Here is a 27,299-nt window from a genome sequence, read left to right as displayed (position 1 = left end):
TCTGTCTTTACCAAATCAGCAGATGCATCTCTCAAACGATCTCTAGTAAACTTCCTTATTATTTATTCTATGACAATTTGTTTTGGCTCCTGAAAAATAAGCGATCGCCGATCTCTCGAAAGCAGCTTTTCCTATTGCTTCTACACTCGCTCCCTTACTTCATTCCACTTTCTCTTAAACTGTCTCTTTCTCCCTTTCATATAAACAACATACATGCTAGCAATATATTATTATGCTTTCTGTCTGCTTACGTGTGTGCGTGTGCGTGCGTGTACGTGTGTTTGTTTGTTTGTTTGTTTGTTTGTTTGTTTGTGTGTGTGTGTGTGTGTGTGTGTGTGTGTGTGTGTGTGATATAGACTCTATTGTATTCGTTACGCATTATATCATATTATTGCGCTCACATTTCGTGACTTACGCCGAGGCAACTGCTCAACAGTGCCAACTGCTCGCAGTCTCTAAAACCTCGCACGCTTCCTCACTATCGCTCTTCCACACACATTTTTTCTTCTTCACATTCATTTTTACTTTCTATCTCAATCACTCTCTCTCTCTCCCTATCTATCTTTATATATCTGTATATATCTTTATATATATATATCTCTTTCTCTTTCTCAATCTCTCTCTCTCTCACTCTCTCTCTCTCTCTCTCTCTCTCTCTCTCTCTCTCTCTCTCTCTCTTCATCTCTCACAATCGCTCTAATCCAACTCACACTTTCTTGCTCTTATCCACACTACGTATGCCTTACATCTTTACATTACATTTATGTATTGATATCAGGTCTATCCTTTAGGATAATCTTCATTAGTATACGCATAATATAGATTCATATATGCATATATGACATTTATACATATACGTACATATACATGTGTATATACATATACATAAACATATACATACGTGCGTGCACGCGCGCGTGGTGTTTGTAATGTATTGTTCGTGTGCGTGCGGGTTTTATTGTTTATGTGTGCGCGTGTCTGCTTGTGTGTACGCGCGTGTTCGCGCGTGAATCTGATGTGTAATTTTTCATAATATATATGTGTGGGTAGATCCTTATATAGTCTCTGTACTGTCTCTACGTATCACAGCCTGGGTACCTTCGCCACTGCTCTCGACGACCCAATCCCCCCCCCCCCCCACACACACTCTCTCTTTCTATCTATCTATCTCTCTCTCTCTCTCTCTCTCTCTCTCTCTCACCCTCTCACCCTCTCACCCTCTCACCCTCTCTCACTCTCTCACACTCTCCCACTCTATATTGCTAGATCTCTAGATCTCCTGGCGCGTATTCTCAACGATGAGCTCTTTTCGATCCGTCTCACTGTCGGCGGACACTTCGCAAGTGCCCCAAGGACCGTGGAAGGACCTCGATGAGACGGCGAAAAATAACGCACGGCTAAGAATTGGAGTATCCAGGGATCGGGGAGCGAAGAGTGTTAGAGGGAGGCCGGGAGACAACGAGCCAGACGGGCGAGTTGTAGGAGATGTCGAAGCGGTGAGCGGCTCGCCGCCGGGCGTCAGTCGACGAGGACGATCGTCGGGCAGTGGCATAGTGGTGCACTAGTACAAAAGTCACGCGCGACGACGACGATGTCGATGTGGACAGGGGCCGACCCGCTGGCTTTTTCCCGCAATTGTTCTCGGGCGCTGGGCGACTAGGACGCCACGTCCCAGATCTCCGCGAGGAACGGCGGCAACTTCTTGTTCTTGAGCTTGAGGTTCGAGCAGGTCTCGCTATTCTGGTTGCCAAGGGTGCGGAGCTCAGTGAGAACGGATAGGAGCTTAGCGAACATCGCGCTCGCCTTCGGCTTCCGTCTACTCTCCACGTACGCCTTCAGGGCGTCCAAGTAGATCTCCTGGATCTTCTCGACCTTCCAGCCCTCTGACACGTTCGGCCTCTCTGTGAATTCATAACAATTACAATGTTGGCGTGCAATCAATCGCAGCGGTGCAACGGCCTCCGGGTAATCTGGCCCTCTGCGCCGCTTTCTCTACCTACATAACGCTAAGTTTTAGCCAGTATCTCTCTCTCTCTCTCTCTCTCTCTCTCTCTCTCTGTGTATTCGTGACACACGTGTGCGCGCGCGTGCACGGGAAGGGGGGGGGGGCGGCTTACTTATTAGTAAGTGGCGGTAGTAATGAAGGAGAATAGAGTGGTATGGGGCTATGGCTATGATTATTGAGCGAACGCGCTTAACGAATTCTTACGACAATGTGCGACTGGATATGTCCTGGATATGTAATATTTGTGCCGACAATGAAAGTTATGTTCTATGCGACAGTAAATACTAACATTTAGGTGCCTTAAATTACTCTAATATAATTTGCATATTTTTAATCATCTTTAATTACAGAATACGCGTTTTTTATTTATTTATTTATTTTTTTATCGAATGATGATGCGGGAGTATATTTAAACGCGATTATAATAAGAAAAATACCGTGGCTATGTTTTGCATTGTAATAGTTGTCGAGTAATGCATCTGAATTTAGAGACTTGCATTATAGTGTAGGTAAGACAAAAAATTGCAAGATTGAGAAGTAACTCTGAATGACGATACGAATAATTATTACTAAGAATTCATTATTTTACTAACATATCATAAATTATCAGAACTCTCCTTCACCGTTCGCATCTGTTTTATACATTTTTTTTTTCTTCATTTCATATTATATTTGATTTATGTAACACTCCATATTATGATACAGCAATCCAATTGATTTTATTCATTAATTTCAAGGCTTCACATTTGGTTACATACATACATATATATATATATATACACATAGTTAAATTATATGTTTTTTTTTTAACAGTCAATAACTTTTCGATGTACACTGATTTATTGATTATGATCATGACTCTAAAATTTATACATTTAACATTATTTTAATTTTTAATTTCCATGTACAACATATACTTATCCTTACATGTAATATTAAGTTTGGTAAAAATTGCCTAACAGTCTCCCATCATGATATATAACACCTAACTTGAAATGGCTTTATGTAATTATTAATATCACGATATGGATTATTAATTTTGATTTGAAATGACTTTTTATATTAATTATGTGTAAGGGATGTAAAATTATCTGCATTTACTACTTATAATGTACACATAGCGAATATACCGTATCACTAATCAATAGCCAATCTATCAAATTCTGTGACAATTCTGCTATCTTAACATATTCTGTAAAATGTAAGCAACAACAAACTTTGCTAAGCAAAGCTAATTATCATGAAAATTAAAGGGATTAGTGACTATGATTATTTCAATGAATTATTACAGCTTAAGCGGCAATGAAACTAATAAAAATGGCACTTCATCTTAGAAATAAATATTTGGGAGGGGATTTATATGGACAAATTTTTTATATATGACCGACCGTGTGTTAAATAAATTGCCGTCTATTACCGTTATCATGTGATTAAATAGAAATGTTGATAATGATGTGCATCCATTAAATGTAAATTAATCTCTTAGTGAGAATCTCTATATTTACCGAGCGAGCGACGAATGTTATAAAATCCAAACTAAACATTACGCTCGTTCATTCATCATATTATTCGATCATCGTGTATTCGTAAATTACGACGGATTTACAGCAAATAGAGCTAGGCATGGTTATTAATGTTGGATTATCAACTCCTCGGAGCAGACGCGTCTTACGAATATCCTACGAGATTTTTAATCCTCTAGGCATACTCCCATAAATTGGCCGACAAAGCAGTCTCTTTACGAATTGCAAGTCCGAAACATTGTTAAAGAAATGGCGAAAAATGGCCAAGAGATAAGTATCGTAGGCTATAACGGGTGATTAAAGAAATCAAAAATATTCCAACGACTGAAAATGGTAAAACGTTTGGTTCAATACCCGCGCGCGTATCCTTGGCGCTCAAGCGACAGTCCGATCAAGTTGCCTGCAAGGATACGGCGTATCCACATCGACTCGGGATAATTTCCAGCTATTAACGCAACTTGTTAGTGCGTGCCTCGTGCTCCGAACGCGTACATATCCTCGTCAATTGGTAAACGTACGTATTTAATCGTGAGACGATCGTTCAAGTGTGACATTATTAGATTGTCCGGTGGGGGGGGGGGAGCAACGGTAAGGCGCGCCCTCGCTACGAGATTGTTCCAGGAGTGGATGAGGCGAGGACGAGTGTAAACGTGACGCTGTGGCCTTACTCACCTGAAAATATGACGATCGCCGTGAGAAGGGCGTACTCGGCGTTGTTGACTTTCATGGAGTACATGAGCCGGCCGAAGTGCAGAAGGTCGTCGATGATGTTGCCGATGCCGGCGAGGGTGTAACTGTCGCGCGAGTACGGCTGGTTATTGGCGAATATAATGCTATCCGTCTGGAAGTCGTACTTGCGCGCCATCCGCAAGATCATCACCTCGCTCGAGCAGGCCTTTAACAGGACGATCTTGTCCTCGTGCCGAAGCTTATCGAAGCCCGGTAACCTCTTGGCAAACTCGACGATAAGCTGAACCGTGAGTATCGTTATTTCGGTGATGTGCCTGAATCTTACGTCGCTCGGATCCTCGTTCTCCGTCGATTGATTCTGAAAGTAACGAGAGTGCATCATGCCAACCTCAGTGCGCAACCTCGGTGTTTGGGCTAAGGAGAGGACGGTTAGCGCCCGAACTGGCATTGACAGAGTAGCAGGATAAAGAGCTTCTTCTCTCTCGCTCATTTAATAGATCGCGATATTGTACCGTGCGTGGCGCGTCGACGGGCAATCGTCGACCCAATACAATGCAAAGCTCGAAAACTGATTTGGAGGATCGATTGGTAAGCGGCGACGGACGATCGACGATCGACCGACTTTGGAAGAATTGACTCTTTTTTACCCGTGATATGCCAATGAGTCAGCCGTTACACTCTATCCGTACTCTATCCGCTATTGCTATTGCTATTGAAAATTAGAGTAGAATTGCTTAGGAGTGCGACTAGAGCGAAGGAACGGCGAGTGGATTACACGTGTCAGGCTGTAGGATATTAATCTCGCTTGTCAAAATAATAAATAATGTAATAGGAGAGCGGCGGCGACTCGGGCCACGATACGCAAGCGTTGATAAATCGCCAGAGTTGAAAGTACATTCGACGACTTGATTATTGCGCGAAATTTAGCCACGACGAGCACCGAGTGGCCAACATTGCTTTTTTCGTCGTATTCGAAATAATTCGATGCAGTCGATGTGCGTCATGTCATATCTTGTAATGATGTCGCGGGCAGATAAGTCTTGGAATGTCGGCTATAAGGGTCAACGATAACTTTAGTGCCAGGGTTACGAAACTCACGGCAGCCACGAATGCTGAACGATAGCCTAGAATGATGATGATAAAGAGTTATTTAGGAGTAATTCTTACCGTGATCCTTTTCACGTCCTCTTCGTTCGGTTGCTCGTACTCGTCCTGGAAGTAGACGAGCCTATTGATGAGCTCTTCCTGCTCGGGACTTACGTAGTTGATGCCATTGTGGGAGCCTATGGAGGCGACGACGCCGCTACTACCGGACATCGAGTAGGATTCGGCCTCCGCGGGTTCCATTTTAACGCCCATTTGTTCGGCCGTGCCGATTCCACCACCCGGTGATCCGTTCATCGTTGTGCTGTTCGGCTTGTCTTTCTCCTGCAGGTACAGCATATTATACTATTACAATCAGACTCTTTATCTCCCTCTCTCTCTCTCTCTCTCTCTCTCTCTCTCTCTCTCTCTCTCTTTCACTATCCTCTATCTCTATATATACTCTTACTACCACTGTTTATCTGCCTCTCTATCCCCCCTCCCTCTCTCTCTCTCTCTCTCTCTCTATCTCCATCAACCCAACCCCCTCTTCGAAACTTTAATCTTCATGGTTTGAGGAGAGCTTGGCTAAAGGATTAGTTAAGATATCGAGCTCAGCCTCGACTTCCATAAATTAAGCAAACCTTTGACTACCAGTTTCATACGCAACAGCTATTTACGACTTTTTTAAACACGTGATTGAACATAAATTATTTCTTATATTCCGTTCATACAACCTACATAGGTGATATTAAACTATTAAAAGTGTCTTTACTTATAGGTAAACTAAAGTTATTACTTTTAATCTAGTCCAATATAATTTATTCATCTTATCAGTTGTTCTTAACGACGTTCAAAGCGAATCAAGAGGATTTTCCTTAATTACCATAGAGCTAATGAAAACGTAATTTAATTTAACAATGAAGTATGGAGTGCGCAACAAACGTTTATTATAGATAATGGCATTTTTAAAGGAATTTTGACCCATACGGTGCGTACAAAATAATAATAGCGGCAAATTTATTATTAAAAGCGAATCAGTAGGTAAATATTTTTTTTTATCGTCTACATGTTCCATTGAATATTAATATTTCGCGTGTCTCTCTGTAGGAGCGTATATTTTTCTAAATTGAAATTTTCAACTAACTTTCAACGTTAGGGCAATTATCTTTTAATATACTAAGGGTCATTATCAATAGGTTTAATATCATTTTTTTTTTTTTTTTTTTTTTTTTTTTTTTTTTTTGACGTAATTTTTAATTGTTGTATTTTTAATTAGATAATAATTTGATAAAACAAATAACGCACGTGGTATCATTGAAATTCCAAACGTCCGTGACTAGGAATATTCCTCATTATTTGATCGAATCGTTCGTCAATCACCATAACAAGATGAAATTACTATTATTATTGTCATAAATAACTTTAAGATAATATAACGATTAAAATAAAATTTGCGTATGTGCTTAGAAGCCTGATCAAGTGAATTTATCTATATATTATCCTATTTAGAAAAAAATAAATAAAATAATAATAATAATAATAATAATAATAATAATAAACGATACGGGCGTAGGATACTTATATATTATAGTGAAAGGTTATATATATATATAACATATATGAAAAGGTACTTATCTTCGCGTACCGAGGCTTAACGATAATTTGCAATTAACCGATTCGAGCACCGAAAAAGTAATGTCGAAAGAAAGGTGCCTAGGCCACCGAGTGTCCGGCTCTACACTAAATGCACTCCCCGAGCGCCATTAAACAACGATGCTAAAGGGTGCTTAAGGCCAACAACGCGCAACAACTCTGAACGAAAGATAAAGGAGAGCGGCGAACTTAAGCATGATGGATCGATGCATGCTTACCCCTACCTTCTGAGCCTTCTTCTCCTTGCGTTTGACGGCACACTGGAACTCCGGGACGACGCACTCGGGCCGCATGCCGACGTGGAGGCACTTCTTGAGCCTGCACTCCTGGCACTTGCGCCTCATGTACATGTCGATCTCGCAGTTGTTACCGTACTTGCATTGGTAGACGGCGTTCTTGGTGATGCTGCGCCGGAAGAAGCCTTTGCAGCCCTCGCAGGTGAGGGCGTTGTAGTGGTAGCCGGAGGCCCGGTCGCCGCATACGAGGCAGAGCTCCTCCTGCTGCCGCGGCGTCGGGCCCTTTTTCTTCTTCGCGTCGCAGCTGTCGGCGCTGTAGCCGTTGAGGGAGCTCGGCGGCGACAGGTCGTCCCTTCCTGCAACACGTAAGCGGAAGCCCGCGGTCAGCGAATTCGGCCCAAGCTACGTCGAGACTACTACACCTGCCGTCGTTAGTCGGCACAATGGGTATCGGGCGACCGTGATTCTCTACGCTCTCGATCCCTCCCATTTATCGCGCCGGGTTAAGGGCTACGGGCGAAGACGAGATCGAGGCGAGATCGAGGCGAGCTCTATACTCGTCCTCGGTCTCGCGAGGTCATCCTTACTTGGCGGCACCTCGGCTTTCTCGCGTCCTCATCACGAGTGCCAACTCGTCGTACGCTAACCTCAATATGGTTTTGTTGGCAGCATTTGTATTTGTATTTTATTTTATTTTACTTTTTATTTATTTATTTATTTATTTATTTGTTTATTTATTTATTTATTTTATTTATTTATTTTATTTATTTATTTATTTATTTTTTGTCTCTTGGCGTTAATCGCCGTCTCTTTATCGTTAATCGATCAGGGAAAGCCCGATCGATCCTTCATTTTTCTCAATGATTCCAGCGAGCTGAAGTCACCCACCCTATCGACTCCGCTTATTCGCAAGTTATTCGTCGCGTGCGTGGGACACGGGACATTATATAAATATAAACATAAATTACAAATGACGGATAATAATTTAAGGGACGACGAATGAAATGTACGCGAGCTAAGATTAAAAATTGTACGAAATTTGCGAAGTGATTGTAATGCGAGAGGGGGATGATAACGGACAAAGAGCGTGGCTGCTCTAGTCTCGATTAGAATTTTAGCAATTGAATGATGTCGAGGCGCTGGCGCGAACTTGTAAGTGTATCGATTACCAAGTCGAGGCGAACTAGACACACTTCCACTCGGCCTCTCTTATAACGAGGTGTTGACTTATTTTTTTTCCCACTCCCACTCGCACAATACGCGTTACGCATTAAAGGCAACGAGGGTAAGAAGTATCGGACTCGGAAAATCGAGGGCTCCTATGCATCGTGTTGAAAAGCGATGGATGTGGCATTGAAGAAGCCACAAGGTGGATGGATAGGTGGCAGCTCAGATTCCGATGGAATGGGATGGGATGGGATGGGTTGGATTGGGTTGAGTTGGGTAGGGTTGGGTGTTGAGGTGGGGGACGGATAATAGGATCTCAATTGCGCATTGTTGGGATTACCGGGAATAATTAGCGACTAGCCTTCGGTGGCAGAGGCGTGTGTGTCAAGGTCGGCCGCTGATTTTCCAGCGGTCGCACCCACAACGCGTAGGTGGAGGCATCGACGGAGATGCCGGATGTCTTGCTATTATTTTTCCACGGCCTTGCATCTCGGCATTGGGAGGAGTCGTGGCTGGCCGCCGCTCTAACTATCCTCTTTATAAAATCTTTGATCTGGTAAGTAATGAGTCGTTTGTTCCATGACATAATAATACGTAAATCATTGTGACATTTGAAGGATGTGCAGAGCAATGATGATTGTAATATTTTCCGTGTCAAAGGTCGACGAATTTCCGAGCAGCATCCTGTCAAATTGTCAAGCGAGGCTTCAGAAAGAAGTCGCCAGTTCTCCAAACGCTCACGAAAAAACAAACGCTTAAACAGGATCCTACCTTTTTTTTGTTTTTTTTTTTTTTTGTTTTTTTGTTTTTTTTCTAGACACCATTCAATTTTCATCATCGTTCGAGTCTCTTTCTTAAATTAACAACTGGAAGTCACGGGGACAAAATTGTTATTTCGTCATAGTCTCGTTTACTTAATTCACCTCCATTTACATATGAGACCTTGTCATATTCTGTCCGCCAAGAGCTACATAAGCGCCAATTGTTACATCTAAGTAATTTCTCAAATAATTCACGTAACAATTAGACCTTCTCCTCTTCGACTCAAAACTATTGCGACATTATTCATAACTATAGTTTATTAATGTCGAAACAAATTGTTACGCTATAGGATGATAAGTAATGATTCTTAAAGCGTATTTATAAATTATAAATACAACACTGTTTATATTTTTGTGCTGAAAAACATCAAATGTCATTGACACAAGATCTGCTGATTTTTTAATAAAACTTATAAGGAAACGAACGACTTTAATATATAATATGAAAAACATAACGGTTCTTCGAATCCTTGACAATAATCTAATGAACAAACGAATGAAATATACTTGTATTATCGTCATATAATTAAAAATTATTGAAAACTCTCTTTTTATCTCTGCTCCGTCCCCTCTCTCTCTCTCTCTCTCTCTCTCTCTCTCTCTCTCTCTCTCTCTCTCGCTGACTATGGCCGAAAATCAGAATTTTCGCGTAGTCGCAAGGGAAATGCCCTCGAAAGAAGCAAGCAGCACTGCAAAACTGGTGAATTGATCGCTGGGACATTGGGTCTCTCTCTCTCTCTCTCTCTCTCTCTCTCTCTCTCTCTCTCTTGCAGGCCTCGATAGCAAAGCTCGTGGCTCGGAACTTTTCAACATCCGGTTCTAGGAAGTTGTCAAGATTCTCCCGAGTACCTCCCCCAGCGTAACAAAAAAACACCGCAGTACTCGCTGCATCCGCGACCATATGAAAAATGCACATGGAATTACGTAAGAAGGTGACTGGGTCTCTCAGTTTCTTCGTCGCGGTTGAACCTCTCCCTCCTCCCCGCCCGCCCTTCCTCGCTCCTTCCTTTCCTCCCTTTCTCCATCGCTCACTCTCGCGCGTTCGTACGGTCAGTGTTTCAGTGTTTCAGCGCGGCTGGCGAGCCAACATTTTTGCGCTGGCGAGTATGTATACCTACACAAGTAGAGACCGTGCAGAATCTCAAGAAGAGGAAGGGGAGGAGAAATACCCGCGAGCATCCCGGGAGGAGAGAACCGGCTCGCGCTCTGGTGCGCGACGGCGGATGGGGCTGCGTGGGATGGGGTGAGGGGAGAGGAGGGAAAGCGAGCTGCTGCTATCGAAGAACGAAGCGGTGGCAGCGGTAGGTAGGTGGCTGGGTATGTAGGATATAATCCTCCTTTTCTTCTGCTGAGGTCGAGGGGGGCTGGAGCGGCGGAGGTAGGTAAGAGGGAGAGGGAGGCAAGCAGGCAGGTTTTCGCGCGATGCAGCGCACGAGCGATTGTACACTGTACAGTGCATAATGTACAGCGTTAGGAACGTAATGTCGGTGGTAGCAGCGGCGGTGGTAGTGGTTGTGGTGGTGGTGGTTGTGGTGGTTGTGGTGGTGGTGGTGGTGGTGGTATCGGCGGTGCTGGTGGTAGTGGTGGTGGCGGCGGTAGGAGCACTGAGCGTCCTTGACTCTGGAGAACGAGTCGAACGTCTATATATACACGTGTGTATATCTACTCCTAGGAAGCTTATAACTATATATAGTGAGATTCCGCGCGCCTGCGCTTGCGCTCGCACTCTATTCCACTCGGCCTCTCGCTTTTTCACCGCCGTCCACGACTCGCTCGCTAGTCGCCGAGTTCTTGTCCTCTATGCCGTCCCCTCCCCCTCCCCACCCCCCTCGCCGTTCTACTAATCCCCTCGCCGACACATCTTCTACACCGTCATCCTTCAACTCCTCCGCCCCCGCGGCCTCTTCTTCGCTCTCTGCAACTTGACTGTTGCTCGTCCTCCATTGCGATGCCCTTCTCTCCCGTTCCCCTTTAGCTTCCCTTTCCAACGCTCGCTCGCTGCTTCTTTTTCTACTTCCCTATATCGGTATGCCGTGAATCTCCGACTTCTTGCTTCCCTCGATCCTCTCGCGCTGCTCTTACACTAGCGCGCGACCCATCGAAAGTGAAAGACTCGGCTCGGAGCTTTAGCCGCTCGCGAATCAAAGCATCGGCGGTCGAAAATGTTTAATCTGGCATCCTCGGCAATGCGAGCGCTCGCAAGCTCGCAAAATCCTAAAAGCGCTCGGCCTTACGAAACCGGAAGCGCTCGCGCATTTGTGCAATCTTCGAAAATAAACGAGCGCGTGGGCAAGCCTCGTGATATTACACGGGCGACTTCCTGGATTCGATTTAGTTCGCGTGCGAGAGGGAAAAGTCGAAGTGGCCAGCGCCGTCGACCGTGAAACCTCCCGGGCGTCAGCCAAGTTCAGCCCGAGTCGGGGCCAACGCTACGATCGTGAAAGCGGCGATGATTTCGCGATCGACCGCCTCCCGATGACGACCGGCATCATCGAGATCCGACTCGGCTGCCGACGAGTCCGCGTGACGTAATCGGCCACGGAACTCGGCTTACCCGCGGTGCTTCCCTCGGCTCAGGAGCCGACGCTTTTCTAGGTCGCACGCGGATTTGAACTTGATTTGAGGGGTGCGCGGGGACTTGGATGAAGCCATTTGCCCGCGCTATTTTTATAACTTGCATTAGGATTTTACGGCCCCTCCCCACTGCAGCCCTCCGGAGGTCAAAGCAGCTGGCTCGTGATAAGTCGCGCGCGACGGTCAATTTGAATGGTGGCAGACGCTTTCTTTGTTCATTCAAGCCGTGACGAGGAATAGTTTTAATTATTAGCGGGAAAGCTTGGAGAGCACCTTGGTTCATCGATAAGGAAGGGAAATTATTTTCCTGGCTAATGCCGTGCTGACGATACGGCCAGTAATAATTCTTAGCGAAGGGCTCGTAAAATTCCTCGTACGATACTTTCTCTTTCGTCTGGACTGATATTTTCGCGATGACGACTGCACGCTCCTATTTATTAAAAATGCAATCAAGCAATAATGAGCGTTTTAGAGTCCAGGCGGATGGTTTCCGAAATAATTTTCTTTAATCAACGAGGTTATTTTCCATTTACAACGATTCTCGTCACGGAATAAATGCTACTTAAAAATATTTTTTATCTGTTATTTCTTGACTATTACTATAATCTATGCTACTAAAGAGGATAAGCAACATAATGACTGATGTCAGTCGATTTTATTTTGGTCACGAAAATCTGTAATGAAAAAATAATGTGCACGACATTTATAGATAGATTGTTTTTCATAGAAAATGAATGTGCATTTTATGTAATAAAATTTAATGTGCAATGGTAATGAAAATTTTTTTATTTTAATACGATTGGTATTATTGAGTTTTTAATTAGTGGACAATCAAATGTGTGCGACAATAATAAGGATTTTTCGTCAATTTGGCCATTTGGAAATTGCAGCCAATAATAATTAATTTTTGCACGAATGTCTCAACTTAGAGATTTTTGTATAATGCATTATCGCGCGTTAACGATTGTCATTTTGGAAAACTGTGTAGTTTTCTTCCGACAGTTCGCCTTAAAATACATTAACAATGATTTATACGAGTAATAAAAATGTATTGATTATAGTTAAAATCTTATTTGGAAATAGCGGTAAGGTGCTGGGTAAGGTGTATTTATCAATCTTATCACGAGAAAATAAATAATATCTATTTAATATTTAGTAGGTCGGTGTTTTTCGATAAAGTTTGTTGTCTACTAATCATAATGTACTGAATAATGCGTTGTCTTGAAACTGTTGCTATTCAACGCTTGAAATATTTATTAAAGAGAGATGCCACTCGTAGATACGAAAAAGAAATAATATTATAACAACCTTCGCTATTTCGACTAAATTAATTTTTACATATATACTTATACATTTAATACTAGTAGTACAATGTTGTCGATAACAACATAATGTACATTAAGATTTATTAATACTACCTAGTCATTATTCAACGAAAACTTATGAATGAGACTGCAAGGGAAATTAAAATATTTAGCCAAGTGTGCTTGTAGATAAATAAAAACGGATTATATTTTAGAGCAGTTGTGGCAATAATTTGAAAAAATTTCTTATACTTTTATATAAGGCCAAAATTCTTAAGCATTTAACGGGTTATTTTTATATATTAAATGTACAATTATTTGTCGGTTAAATGGAGCTTAAGAACTGTAAGTACTTTCGAGCAATTTGGAAAAATGAATATGCATTTATTAGAGGATCGGGTACGGAATAAATTATATAAAGAAAAATAAATATCGTATTACAATAATTAAAGGAAATTTAATTTGGCCGATTGAAGGAGAAAATGTATTGCCGTGATTTACATAAAATCCGTACTTGTAATAAAGATAAAAAGGATCGATCGAGCTGGAATGGCAAAATAAACTACAAGATACGTCGGCATTACCTGAAAGCATGATGAAGAGGAGGAATGAATGGAGGGAGGGAGGTAGCGAGAGACGAAGGCACAACAACCGTCAATTTTCCAATGGCGAGGGTGAGCACGCAAGCGAATGAGGCATCTTATGTATGTATTCGCGCCTCTATACGTGTATGTCGAGGACTTTGCGGCATAGCCAGCTAAACGTAATCTCTCTCTCTCTCTCTCTCTCTCTCTCTCTCTATATATATATATATATATATATATATATATCCATCTATCTATCTCCCTCTGTCTCTGTCTTGGGATCTGCTCTTTCTAATTGCGCAAGAATATGGCATTGAAGTCTCTGTTTGTGCTTTACATATCCGTACAGATATTTCTGCATTTCTGCAATTTTCACTCGGTTCCACGCGACGAATGCGCGACTCGTCCAGTGAAATAAAGTGATTCTTTAATAGTCCAACTTGAACGCTTAAACATAATGCCGAATAGCTGGCAATTCTTTTCACTCCCACTATCCGCTTGTCAGCAGCCTCAATTTTTCTATTTATACATCATTGAAAATGCTCGATTCAAAAACGCAACGCTCTGGCGAATGTTGAATAATTAATTCTTTGGATGATCTTTGCTCATTTTTTGGCATTTTGTTCTCGTCCGCGTGATCCGACTCGTTTACATTTTGTGATCATTTTTTTATTATTTTTTTCATTTGGAACTTTCACGAAATATTTCATCGATGTCTAAGGACTAAGGACTTATGGTTTCATATTACTTGAAATCGTTAATTAGGCTCGGTAACGTTCCGTCACACCTCTGATCGTTCAATTTCAAGAAATAATGGATAATAGCTAAATTACCTTTAAAATTAAGAATATGCTTTGAAAAATATTTTATTTCAAACTTATAATGAAGAATGTAAAGGCATCTTATTATGAATAAATATCATAATTCCTTTATAATGCATTTAATTATAAACATTATTATTTGAAATTCTTGGAGGGGTTTTACGGCTGGCTATCCCAGAGTAAAAGTTTGTATATGGGTTTCTGATCTGACGAGACCCAACAGAAATAAAGATAATATTAATCCAATTATGTAATTTTGTTCCGCACGGATGTCTAGTTACCAATACAATTCACAATAATAAGAAAGTAACTATAATATTTCGATTATCCAAATTATTGACATTATTATGTTGCACTGTAACGTTAAATGATTTTGCAATCGATTCTTCCATGAAAATACGCACTTATTTTGATATTAGTTTTAATATTCTATGCAATAATAAAGGTAAACGAAATTGTCTTTTGTTTACAATTATCATATTCTAGGACCTCGGAAATCCGATAAGTTCCTATTCCAAAAATCTCGTAAATTTAAAAAAAAAAAAATGAAAAAATTAATAAAAAAAAGTAAATAAATAAATAGAAAAAACTACTTAGCGAAGAATTTGAAAAAGGTCAGATTTATCGATGTTATTGCGGTTATTCTGAGTCACGTGATCGAGTGGCGATTCCTTTAATCCAAAGTAGGTTAGACCTCGAAATGTAAACAAAAGCCATTATATACAGAATGACCTTAACGACATAGTAAAAATTAATTATTAATAATAAAAGTTTTGTATAATAAAGTCAGCGCTATTATACCGATCATACGACATAAAGAAAACAAGTTTCGGAATTTAAACAATGTAAGTTGAGTATATATTAAATATATAATACTCAAAATGATAATCACTTAAGTATTGATTCAAGGCCATACGTAAATTTATAAAAAGTCAATTTTCTGCTTAATTACAAAGTTGAGATAATAAGACGAATAAAACGCATTCCGTGGAATATCTTCGTTGCAAAGTTATTGGTTGTGGAGCAAGGAAAAGAAAAATGAAAAATGAAAAAAAGAAAAGAGAAAAAGAAAACCATAAAACAAGAAACGAAGGTGCCTAAACGACAAATAACTTGACTTTACAACTCTGCAGTCCATTGTCACTTGTTTTCACTTACGCTTGTAATAATCTCTCGTTGCACAATAAAATACTGCCTCTGCAGCAATAAAGTTATCTCTGTCTACGATCTCTGTTACTCGCGATAATTCACGTAGCATCTCTCTCTCTCTCTCTCTCTCTCTCTCTCTCTCTCTCTCTCACTCTCTCTTCTGAGCTTTATTAGCGAATAATTCTTTTCAACTTTATGGTTAACGTATCCATTGACTACTAGACATTTCCACGTTCTCCACTTGGGAAATCCACCTCCTATCACAGCCTAAAAAACCAGATTGGCTAATGGTACAAGTCGCTTATTTTTTATTATTCTAGAACGATGACACTTATAAATAGCGGTAGTGCTTTATCAAAGCTCGTGGAAAAAGCAACTTCGCGTCTAGGGAAGCGATTTGTACCGTCGATAAAGATTCTTTTCGTAATGGGCGTAAGCCGCTCCAAGCAGTAAAAGCGAGATTTCGAGGTTGAGATGAAAATTACGAAATGCATTGCGATTGCAGCGCACTGTAGCTCAGCTTTTGGTGCTACTTTCACCGCAAGTAAACCTGTATACATTTGCTGTGCGTTTACCTCCTCAACATGATAAGGTTAAGCACTTGGGGATTACGTACACATACGTTCGCTCGATTCATGGAAACGACGAGGGACGAGCCGGCTCTGGGCAAGGATTTTTTCCTTCCTTTTCGAGCGGATGCGCACATAGATAAATGTCGGCAATGAAGCTTCGAAACAAGAAAACGATTCATTCCAAGTCTCACATCGTTTTGCACCTGTGGAAACATCAACAACAACTGAGATGCTCGCTTCAACGGTCATTAAAAAATCATCTGCTTGTAGTATATTAATTTTCCCTATTCGGCTGGGCGATAAAGTTTTCCTGATCGAGACTTCCAATGATATTGGTGCGATAAGTTAGATGAGCATCCAGGCATCGTTTATTAAGTTTATCGTTTAACAAAATGCGTGGGTCGTCGGTACATAATCACGCTATGCGCCAATGAGCTCTCAAAGAGAAACTTTATTTATTATTTTGCCTTATTTGAAATTTTATTTATTATCTCAAGCATTTTGTTGTATTAATGATGGCGATAAAATATGGCAAAAGTGTATGATTTTTATTTTGTATCCGAGTCGAGGAAAAATGACAGTTTGATAAAAGAAAAATGAAATAAAATAAAGCCACTATGAATATGATAAATGATGAAGAATTCATTTACACCGATTTTGGCAAAATGTAATTTTCATGACGCACTCGCGTATCGAGTTTTTTTTTCTTTACGCAGTCACGATGATTGCACAAGTAAGTTACTCGGAATGGTTTCCTTTTTTGATTAAAATCAGTTGGACGACTAGTTACATCTGAATTAGCCAATTTAAGAGGCATAAATAACTGCCACGATCACATTTATATAATAATAACAACAACAACAACAACAACAATAACAACAACAACAACAACTCTATTGATGTTAATATATGTCAATGATAATTAAATTAGCTGTATTTACCGGAGTATGGGAAAACTTGAAATTCCTCTTTTAAAAAGTGATATTTCTCATTATATAATGCTACTTTATAAAGGATCTTTGTATTTGCACAATTAGCATTGTAAACATTTCAATAAACGGCTATAAGCGCATAAACTCATATGCTATGAACTTGGGATTTTAAATAAAAATATAAAAATATTTACACGCCGAGAGGTAAAATACTTGCTCGCATTTATCATACTCCTAATGTACGCAGACACGCGCGCGCATTAATCTATAAATATCACTTGTATCTTAATACTTCTCATTACATCGAATAATCATATATCGAGCATTATATAAATTAAGAACCATTTGTATTAGTCAACCGTTTGCCAGTTATTGCGAAGTTGTTTGGATTTTTCAAAATTCTAACTCGGTTCGATAACAAGTAAGTTAGTTGTACGTGCGCGTCAAGGATCGAAGAGGTCGCAATGACATGGATCGCTTTAAAACGCCAAACTACGATCTTACAAGCGGGACAAATAACGTGCCTCGCTTACTTATCGTCAGATCGAACAGCAGGAAAATCCTTCGACGTAAACAACCGAGGCAACATTTTAATAATCCTCGCTGACGCTTCGACTAGACCGGGTGCCTTCCACTCAGCCCAAAGGAATCGACGCGCCCGATGTCTATCTCTCTCTCTCTCTCTCTCTCTCTCTCTCTCTCTCTCTCTCATAACGGTATATCCGCCGCGGCCGGTCCTGACTTTTCAAAACCTCGGATCGAGCGCGACGGGCCTTCTCTCCAAGCCCCGGGGGCCTCGATTGCCATATCCAGTCAACGTCTCGGGTGGGAAACAATGGGCAGCGCCTCCTCGCGGCTCGATCCTCAATAAGTAGAACAGCCTGGGGCTTGTTGCGCAAGAGAAAGAGCGATCGCCTGGCCTTGTCAACGCATCCGTAACGGAAGGGTGCAGCACGACGGGACGACCCCCCCCCCTCCCGACAGGAAAATAGTCCATCTTTGAAGGCGGAGAGCGAAGATTTCACTTTGATATTACGCGCTTTTCCTTCTCTCGCTTCCTTTATCCCCCGGCTGTAACACGGGGCAGCCGCCAACCATCGGCTAACGGTCTCCCCCTTCCCACGTCTCCTCATCGTCGTCATTTCGCTCCCCCGTTTGCGCATTGACGGTAACTTGTCGCGAGTGCTAAATTGCCGGCTGAAAATTTATGAATATATATGCGACGAGACGTGGTGGAGCCAAGTGGAGCTGCCATGGACTGTTATTTAAATCTTAAAAGGGCTGGTGATTGTGCCATATAAATCCCCAAGCTCAGTCTGCCAAAAATTATGGCTCTTTCGCTTTATTAATCTTAAGCCTCGAGCGCGTACTTCCTCGAGTTCCACGTCTACGAGTATTAACGATTTACAGCTAATTCGTTCGTTCCTTTCAATCGCTGAAATAGCAATTGGATTGTTAAGCCTTGCTCCTCCGGCCAGTGGCTGCTCTCCTAATGTCCGTACTTAACCATCAAGGCCGAGTTTATAGATTTTCTGATGAATTTTATGCCAAGCCGATATCTAAATTGGCTGCAGCCAGACGATGCAGATTATTAAAATTGACAACAAAGTCGGCGAGAGAAATAATTACAGGGCTTCGATGATTGCTGGTCGTTCGTTTTTAAACTTGGATTTAGACGGTGGAATAATGTTAATTAGGCCCGAAACGATTCGAAATTTTCTTGTCTTTTACAGCCAGTGCGCGCGCGCGTTTGTGTGTGTGTGTGTGTGTGTGTGTGTGTGTGTGTGTGTGAATGGGGGGGGGAGAGACATATGGAAAATATGGAACATAGCTGCTTACTTCGATCGCATCATCAGCATTTAATCGACCGATGAATCAATGGTCGAGATGTTCGAGATATCGATCGGTCAAATAATATAAAATCCGAAATTATCAAAAGTTCATTAATTGGCGATTTTGCTTATTGCGCAATAATCAAACGTCAATACTGTGCTTCAACATCTTATTCTCAAACGGCACAGCCTTAGACCTAATTAAAAGGGGAACATTATTCCTGATAACCGATTAACCGATTAAATTCATACTCCATTATTACGATTATGATGTAAAATATGAGTGTAAGCGCTTAAAATACAACCTAATAATCAATGATGTACGTAACAATATTAAGTACAACCGTAATATCAATCGAATAGCAGTAGACTCGGCGACTCTTTACAATCTTAATTTTTTCTTATTACTATTTCTTACTATTACCATTAACTTTACTATTTAACCCTTATTTTTTCTCGCTTCGATAAATCTTAATTCTCGTTTATTTGAAATTTTGTCGAATTGTAAATCAATTGGAATTATAATTATTTACGCATGTGATACTCTAAAGGCATTATAATAACAAAAGGTATTGTCGATATCAATATATTGATTTTTCATTTTATCAACTAAATTTGTCAATGTTTTCTAAAAAGTCATCTACAATTTATCGTTATCGTTAATGAGATGCTCGATCATACAATATCGGGTATCGTAAAAAGTTTAAAAAACTATAGAATAACGAACAAAGAATGACTATAGTAGTAACGAAAAAAATTGTCATTCTTTCGGAACGTTCGTGTTTTTGCAACCTAAAACACTTCTCCCCCCCCCCCCTCAGCACACCGTCTCGCCATCTCGCTCTCCAAGTCGATCCTCAACTGGCAACTAACAATTTATTTCGAAGAGTTATTCTTTCGTCTTTCGAGCTGCGCAATCAACGTAAGTTTTCGTATGCCACTCTCGTAAATACCGAAAATGTTATTCACGACCTTCAAATCTACACCGCATGACTTTTACCTTTTTTTTTTTTTTTAAATTTTTTTTTGTAATAGTACGGCAGTAAGCGTTTTGAATTCCTTCTAATGAAAACGCAGATTTCTATGGAGAGCTCATTCATCACTCTAATGAAAAAAAAAAAAAAAAAATTTCCTTTTAGCTGACTTACTTTGTTACATTAACATAACTGACCGACCTATCGAGTGCAAAATCTGTGACTCATTCAATATTCAAATGTCATCAACCTTAATCAAAGTCATTTTTTTGCATCGGTACTTTAAAATCATAATTTGAGACTCTATAAAGAAACTAATAAGCGTAGAGATAAAAAAAAAAAAAAAAAAAAAAAAAAAAAGCGAAAAAAAAAAAAAAAAAAAAAAAAAAAAAAAAATAATGAGTTATTTATACGTTCTCTATTTTAATCTTTATAGTCCATGGCAAGGCAAAGTAAATTTAACGTGAAAGGATAAGGATTCAGAAAGTCCATATTTCAAGATTTTCTAACAAATTCCTAACGAAACATTTGGGCCAATAAACAAGCTGGATAATAATTCAAATAAACAAACGTACCACGGCTCCATGTGAAATCATCATAAATATTTTAATGGTCGCATAAACCGCTTTAAAAAGAAAAAAAAAAATCGATCGAAAAACGAAGTCACGGCATGAAAATTAATCAACTTACATTACGATTCGCGACCCACAATACATCAAATCACAAGCCCAATAATTCACTATCAAAATCAGTTGTCACATTGTACATTGCATTAGCCTTTAGGGCTGAGTGATAAATTAATGACGTAAAAACGTAACAAGACGAGTAATTGGCTGTAAGGGATCGGTTAAAAAGAATTGGGTCAATCACTTTCGAAGCTGCTGCGCGTATGCAAATGGCGACGAAAATAAAAACTCCTCCTTCGTGCTCACCGTCTGTCAACGCCATTGAATCCTGCACAATTGCCCAAAATAAATCTCATAATCCCGTTCGCTCCTTCGCTCAATGTCAGCATACTTTTAAATCTAATGATTATACGAGAGTCCGTCACCGACGCTTGGCTTCGTCAATTTCCAACGATCCGACTCTACTTCGTTTCTAATATGCACGTGCTTGGTACAGTGGCAGAGCTGAAACTCTCGCCGAAGCCAACAACAACCTGACTTACGTGCTGCCGGCAACAAAGCAGCAGTTTTCAACGCAATTATACTTTCTTTCGAATCAGTGTCGAATCGTCTAATGCTTAAGCAACGCGGATCTTTCATAAATTTAACCGCCGCTCGAGGGCCGTCGATCCAGTATATGCTATTTAAAGAGGAAAGAAGCGCGATCGTAACGTTCTATTAACTACTTTCTATAAATAAACAGCTCCACATCAATTACTTCCTCGATAAAGCGAAACAATCGCCCGTGTCGAGGAATCGATTTCAAGCGACGAATCCTATGCGACGGCGAACGCCTGGCGCGCAAATTTATCCCCTCTTAGTCAAATTACCGTGGCCCATCCTTACAATAGCCCCACTACTCCCCAAATTCATTTCATTCGAGCAAATACCCGCTCTCTCTCTCTCTCTCTCTCTCCCTCTCTATCTCTATCTCTCTATCTCTCTATCTCTCTATCTCTATCTCTATCTCTATCTATCTATCTATCCATCGACCGCCAATTAGAGGCCAAAGTCCAGAGACCAGCCAAAATCGTCGATTCGGCGCAATCAGAAAATCCAACGAGCCTCCAGATCGTGCCAACAAGGCCAAGCCGCTCTCGCTCTCCCTCACGCTCTCCATCTCGCTCACGCTCACGCTCTCGTTGTCGCCCTCGTCCTCGCCTTCGTCCTCGCCTTCGTCCTCGCTCTCGCTCTCGCCCTCGTCCTCACCCTCACCCTCGCCCTCGCCCTCGCCCTCGCTCTCATCGACGCTTTTCCCGGGAGAGTGCCCCAGAGCCGAGAAGCCGAGAAGCCGACAACCGAGCGAGCCAAACATCCGTCGAGCCGAATCTCGTTCCGCGCCACGTGCGAGACCGCGACGTCAGCGGGCGCAGCCTCGCGCGTGCGAGAGAAGGAGCGCGGATGACGATGACCCACTTATGCACGACCCGCTCGATCGCTAGATTCCTCCTGGCCCCCTTTCCGCGGCCCCGCTCACTTCCTCACCGACCCCCCGCTGCCCACCCCGCTACACGCTCCGCCCCACCCAGCAGCAGAAAGTTCTTTCGCTCGCCGTCCACCCACCGCTACCGAGATAAGCGCTCCTCAACTTTCTTATTGTTATTGTTATTGTTGCTGCTACTGCCACCGCCGCCGCCGCTGCCGCTGCTGCTCCTGTATCGTCTCGACGGTGTTGCCGCACGCACGCTCACAATGTCAACGATTAATGTTCATCTGACTAATAGAAACTCCTCGTTTATAAACACTTGGCTGACGGCGATAATTTTATGAATCATCGAATGCATCCGTTGACTTCCGTTCCACGTGTCGGCCCCCGTCTCGATGTTCACCGGAGGGAGGCTGGGTTATTAGTACGATTAATCGCTGGCTACGTGTCGAGAATCTTATGAACGCGCGTACACTGGCACCTGCTCCGGTTTCCCTAATCATAACAACAACAACAACAACAACAGCAACAACAACAACAACAGCAATAACAAATAATAATAATAGCTATACTAGTAAGAACGCATCAGTTGTTCGTCTAACATTTAATCGGGCGCTCGGCGGAGATCGCATCGTCATTACGATTTCGAGTCCCCCGCGGGTCTTACGACTCCAAATAAATCGTGCGCGTTATTTTCGAGCGCTCGGAACGAACCTTTAAAACTTTCCATTCGAGCCATGTAGATTGCGACAGGGTAAACGTGCCGAGCAACGAGAGAGATTAATACGCGAGTCTTAATTTTCAATGGAATCGTGAGAAAAGTATTTCTGGAAATAAAGAGTTTGTTTGACTCGGTGCGGACACGTATTGGCGCTTGTACTTTGTTTTTATGGATCGAGAGTGTTTTCATGTACGCGTGTAAAGCTTCAACCTGTTGATTCGTGAATGCTCAGTCTCTTGAATTAATAGACAATAGATAGGCGCCTATTACTTTATGCAAATCTATATGCTTTTATAATCTCTATTTAACCCACAAACGCCTGTCAGAATAGGAGAAAAAAAAAAAGAAAAAAAAAAAAGAAAAAGAAAAAAAAAAAGAAAAAAAAACGAAAAAAAAGAAGAAAAAAAAACTCGAGTCTTTCGAGATATATGAGATATGTTTCAATTGTTGGACTTACGAAAATATTAATATATGCGCGTGCATCATATGTTCGTGAATTTCCAAGGACAAACTTTATTCTCATACAAGCCGGCCGAATTATCAAGCGCAAGATCGTAGAGCGTAAGATGGTAAGTCATCGACTTACTCTTACTCTCAATGTGGCAGCTTTTTTCTTTTGCCCACTCAAAATGCAGTACGAACAAGCACGGAACGTGATAGATTACAGTTTATTTGAACATTCAAATAAACAGGCCAATAAATGGCCAAGTTCCGATATACAATGCAGCTTTACTCGTCGCAGTTTCCAATAGCTGAATCGTATCTCTCATTGTCTCATCTAATTCTATTTGTGGTGGTGGGAGGAGGGGGGGGGGGGAGGGGAGAAAAAAAAAAAAGTAAAAAAAAAAGATGAAGAAAAAAAAATCTTTTCCATTTTACAATAGTGTATGACTCGATTGTGTTTAATAGGATGCGAAAGTCGTCGTAACAAACCAATTGATTTACACTACATTTTAACCAGATCATCGGAATTGTATTGAAATTGTATATTTAAAGATTCGGAGAAAACACGAAAAAGTGAAAAAGAATTAAAAAGAAAGAAGTTAAACAATTGTATTTAGGATGAAATTAATATTTCAATTTGATATAATTGTTATTTGTACTTTTTAGTGTGTGTCAGTGTGGATCTATCCATCGATCGATCATTCGCGTAACTAATCGGTTTTCCGATTAAAATCCAAGACAAAAATAACGACTTGCGCAGATATAAAGTCTAATAACAGTCACAAGACGCGAGAATTAATGTGAATTGTATAGAAGGAAAATTCTCAAAGAGGCTTTAACGTACGTACTAGTACTGTTACATTGTTTAGTACAGGTTACCCTATAGTCACAACACATATGAATTATACAATATTGAATGAGTACACAATGTTTAGTCCCTCATAAATATAAATATCATGTGCTACATAAAATGTCAAAGTAGAGTAAGAAAACATACACATTTGCTGCATACGTGTGTCGATCACGTGGGGGGGGGAGGGGGGAGGGCTGAAAGACGTAATTGGAATATATCGGAAAAGTCAAAAACGAGCATTGTTATTATTGGAAATGATTAAAGGCGATGAGCGTTAGACAGTTGATACATTCGAAGCAGAAATTGGATAAAACGTCAGAGTTTTCAATGACTTTATTCCGAAAGTGCGTGGGCGGAAAAATAAGTAATTAGAGGCGATAAAAATCGCCGGGAGGTCGTTAATAGTCGTAAAATAAATAAAGGCCAAGGAGAGGCCGAAGTAGAGGCGAAGAAATATGGCGGTGCGAACGCAACGTTCGCCGCGCTATGTAAACACGTAAAGCCGAGCCACATCAGGACTTGGCCCGGATCACTGAACCTCCTTCGGCACTCTATATGCGTGCGTGCGTGCGTGCGTGGGTGCGTGGGTGCGTGCGTGCATGCGTGCATGCGTGCGTTCGTTCGTTCGTGCATGCCTACGTGCGTGAGCGTTTCCTTGACAGTGTGTAGGGTGTGCACCTGCCGTCGTAAGCCGAAACTGTCACCGGCTCGTCACCACCGGCCCCGTTCCCGCCCGGAACGCTCCCCGTCTCGACGAGTGAGAGTGACCCACTGACCCCGCTCTTTGCGGTTCACCACGACGTCGTTGCCGTCGTCGTCGAAATCATTGAACCGGCTGAGCGGCGCGAGGTGGGACGAGGAGCGAGCGCGGGGGCGAGCGACCGAGGCTCCCCCGCCTCGCACTCGCATTGGGCCAAGGTGAATCCGGTTGACGCCGCCGCTACCGCCACCGTCGAATTTTCTCGTTTGCCACAGTGAGTGTGTCTGTGTGTCTGTGTCTGTGTCTGTCTGTCTGTGTCTGTGTGTGTGTGTGTGTGTGTGTTTGTTTGTTTGTTTGTTTGTTTGTGGTGCGTGCGTGCGCGCGCGCGCGAGAAAGTGTGAGTAAGAAAGTGTGAGTGAGAGAGAGTAAGAGAGTAGGAGTGAGTGAGTGAGTGTGAGAGAGAGAGAGAGAGAGAGAGAGAGAGTAGTACGTGAGTGTGCGAGCGCGCGCGCGAGGGGCGGGGGGGGGGGGGGGGGGGGGGGGGGGGAAAGAAAGAAAAGAGTCCAGGTTGGACGACTCTTTCGAAAGTTTGGCTTAACGGATTTTTCGGAGGTCCGCGATGAAGCAGGTAGAGAGGTAAGTCGGGTATAGTAGAGAACGCGTTGGCTTGGAATTCCACCTAGTTCGATGTACACTTTATAGGCTGCGGAATTTCATGTTCTATTACAAGCTTTCGATTCGTCTTATTTTCTGACTTTTCTTCCCACGCTTCTTTCTACCCACAAATTATTCCCAACTTGTATTACATTTCTCGAAGCGAAGATGATTGGTGACGAAAATCAAGCTTTGCTCTTCAATGCTCGAATGTATTTTTTTATTTTTATTTTAATAAGACTAGTAGATGCATGATATACATGGAAAATTGGCCGTGTGCATTAGGTAATACAATGAAAACTTAACTTATGCGATGAAAATTTATTTTAGCACTAAAGCGCACACGTTAAACGAACTATTTCTCATGTATTTTCCGTATTATCTAAAATTTTCAACGCACCGCTCATATCTCAATCCTCTGAAATGAATAAACATATGCTAAACTAGTTGTAGATTAAGCAATATCAAATGAAAACGTCAATCTACAAGTTTATCTTATTTAATTTTTATCTAAAATACATTATTTATTTTGAATATTTGGTGTAGTCGAGTCGTCTAAACTTCTGAACTATATTTCATCATGTCTTCACGAATAATTTGTTGAAACTGTTTGTAATGTATAATACTCTGATAAATTCCCGGAATAATTTATATTATATTTGATAGGTAAACAATAATTATTTATCGTAAATAATAAAATAGAAAAATATTCTATTATTTTTTTTTTTTTTTTTTTTTTTTTTTTTTTTTTTTATCAGTTTGTAAACGATTTGTATGAAAATTAATAAAAATTCTATACAATTTCGTTATTTATAGCGTTGGGTATAAAGTAGAAATTAGTCGGGAGTCATCCGATAGAATTATAAATTAGAAATCATTATTTCATTAAAATATTTTTAGTAATTCTCTATTCACTTATATTTGAAAGTTTATTTTCTTAAAAATCTTGAGAAAGGTTTTAACGTTTGAATCTTTATGATTCTCGCAAATCGTTAAATTCAAAATTGCGCTTCTATATTCTGCATAATCTTACATTAATACGAATATTCACACTCAATAGGCGATTTCAAATTCATTGAAATGGGTCTTCCCAATATTAATAACATAAATTTATCGTGTTTTATTGGCCAGTTAAATTAATAAGGCCCAGACTCGGAATATATTATATAATGCATCGACGAAATGTCAATCGATAAAAAACAAAGCAAAAACGGTGAAACTAGTATGTTATAGTAATATGATTTTTAAATAAATACGATGAAACGACGGGTAGAATGAAATAACGTATTATTGATTCATCATCAGCACACAAATCCCCGGCGGATATAATTATCCGAGCTTACATCAATATTTATTCATTTTCCAACTTTTACTATCGTCGCATGCCGATTTTAAGAAAGTAAATTTGATTACACGTGACAAGCATAATATATCATAATTCCAAAATAAATCTCGGTAGAGAAGGTCTCATAATATGTCTCTATATTTAAATAATTTGTCAATTCTAAGAGAAACAGGGAGGATAATTAATAAAGCGCTTGTTAATAATATCTTCCATCAATAATAGCAATAATAGCAAGAAGCTGATGGTAAGTAGCGAATGCTTGTATATTGCGCGCAAGCGTGCTCTTGCGTGTGAGCGCGAGGATGAGAGAGTAAAAGTAGAAAGAATGGATGGCGAAGGCGCGCATTCCAAGACGATAAAGGAAAGAGGAAAAGCTAATGGCCGTTCTTGTTTGTCTAGCGAAAGGAAAAGCTCCAAAGTAAAATGAAGACGTAGATAAGGTGTGTCGATTCCTTGGTCAGCCAGTGGCTCGTGTCGCCAAGAGAGCGAGGAAGGAGAAGGAGAAGGAGAAGGATGATGAGGAGGAGGAAATGGTGGTGGTGGAGGAGGAGGAGGAGGAGGAGGAGGA

The 27,299-nt window shown here is 41.1% G+C and overlaps 1 protein-coding gene across 1 annotated transcript in view; it reads right to left on the bottom strand.

The window, feature by feature from the left end:
- Nucleotides 1-1,240: 1,240 nt before the first annotated feature.
- LOC105359666 (ecdysone receptor-like) overlaps nucleotides 1,241-27,299 on the bottom strand; it is a 98,881-nt gene continuing 72,822 nt past the window's right edge. Inside the window, 4 exon segments of the mRNA XM_011496313.1 lie at nucleotides 1,241-1,901; nucleotides 4,201-4,576; nucleotides 5,386-5,646; nucleotides 7,182-7,549. Coding sequence (XP_011494615.1) covers nucleotides 1,657-1,901; nucleotides 4,201-4,576; nucleotides 5,386-5,646; nucleotides 7,182-7,549 — 1,250 coding nt within the window. The 3' untranslated portion in view covers nucleotides 1,241-1,656.

The sequence above is a fragment of the Ceratosolen solmsi genome, unplaced genomic scaffold, assembly GCF_000503995.2.
Source record: "Ceratosolen solmsi marchali unplaced genomic scaffold, CerSol_1.0 scaffold29, whole genome shotgun sequence".
Classification (NCBI taxonomy): domain Eukaryota; kingdom Metazoa; phylum Arthropoda; class Insecta; order Hymenoptera; family Agaonidae; genus Ceratosolen; species Ceratosolen solmsi.
This window is presented reverse-complemented; position numbering and strand designations above follow the sequence as displayed.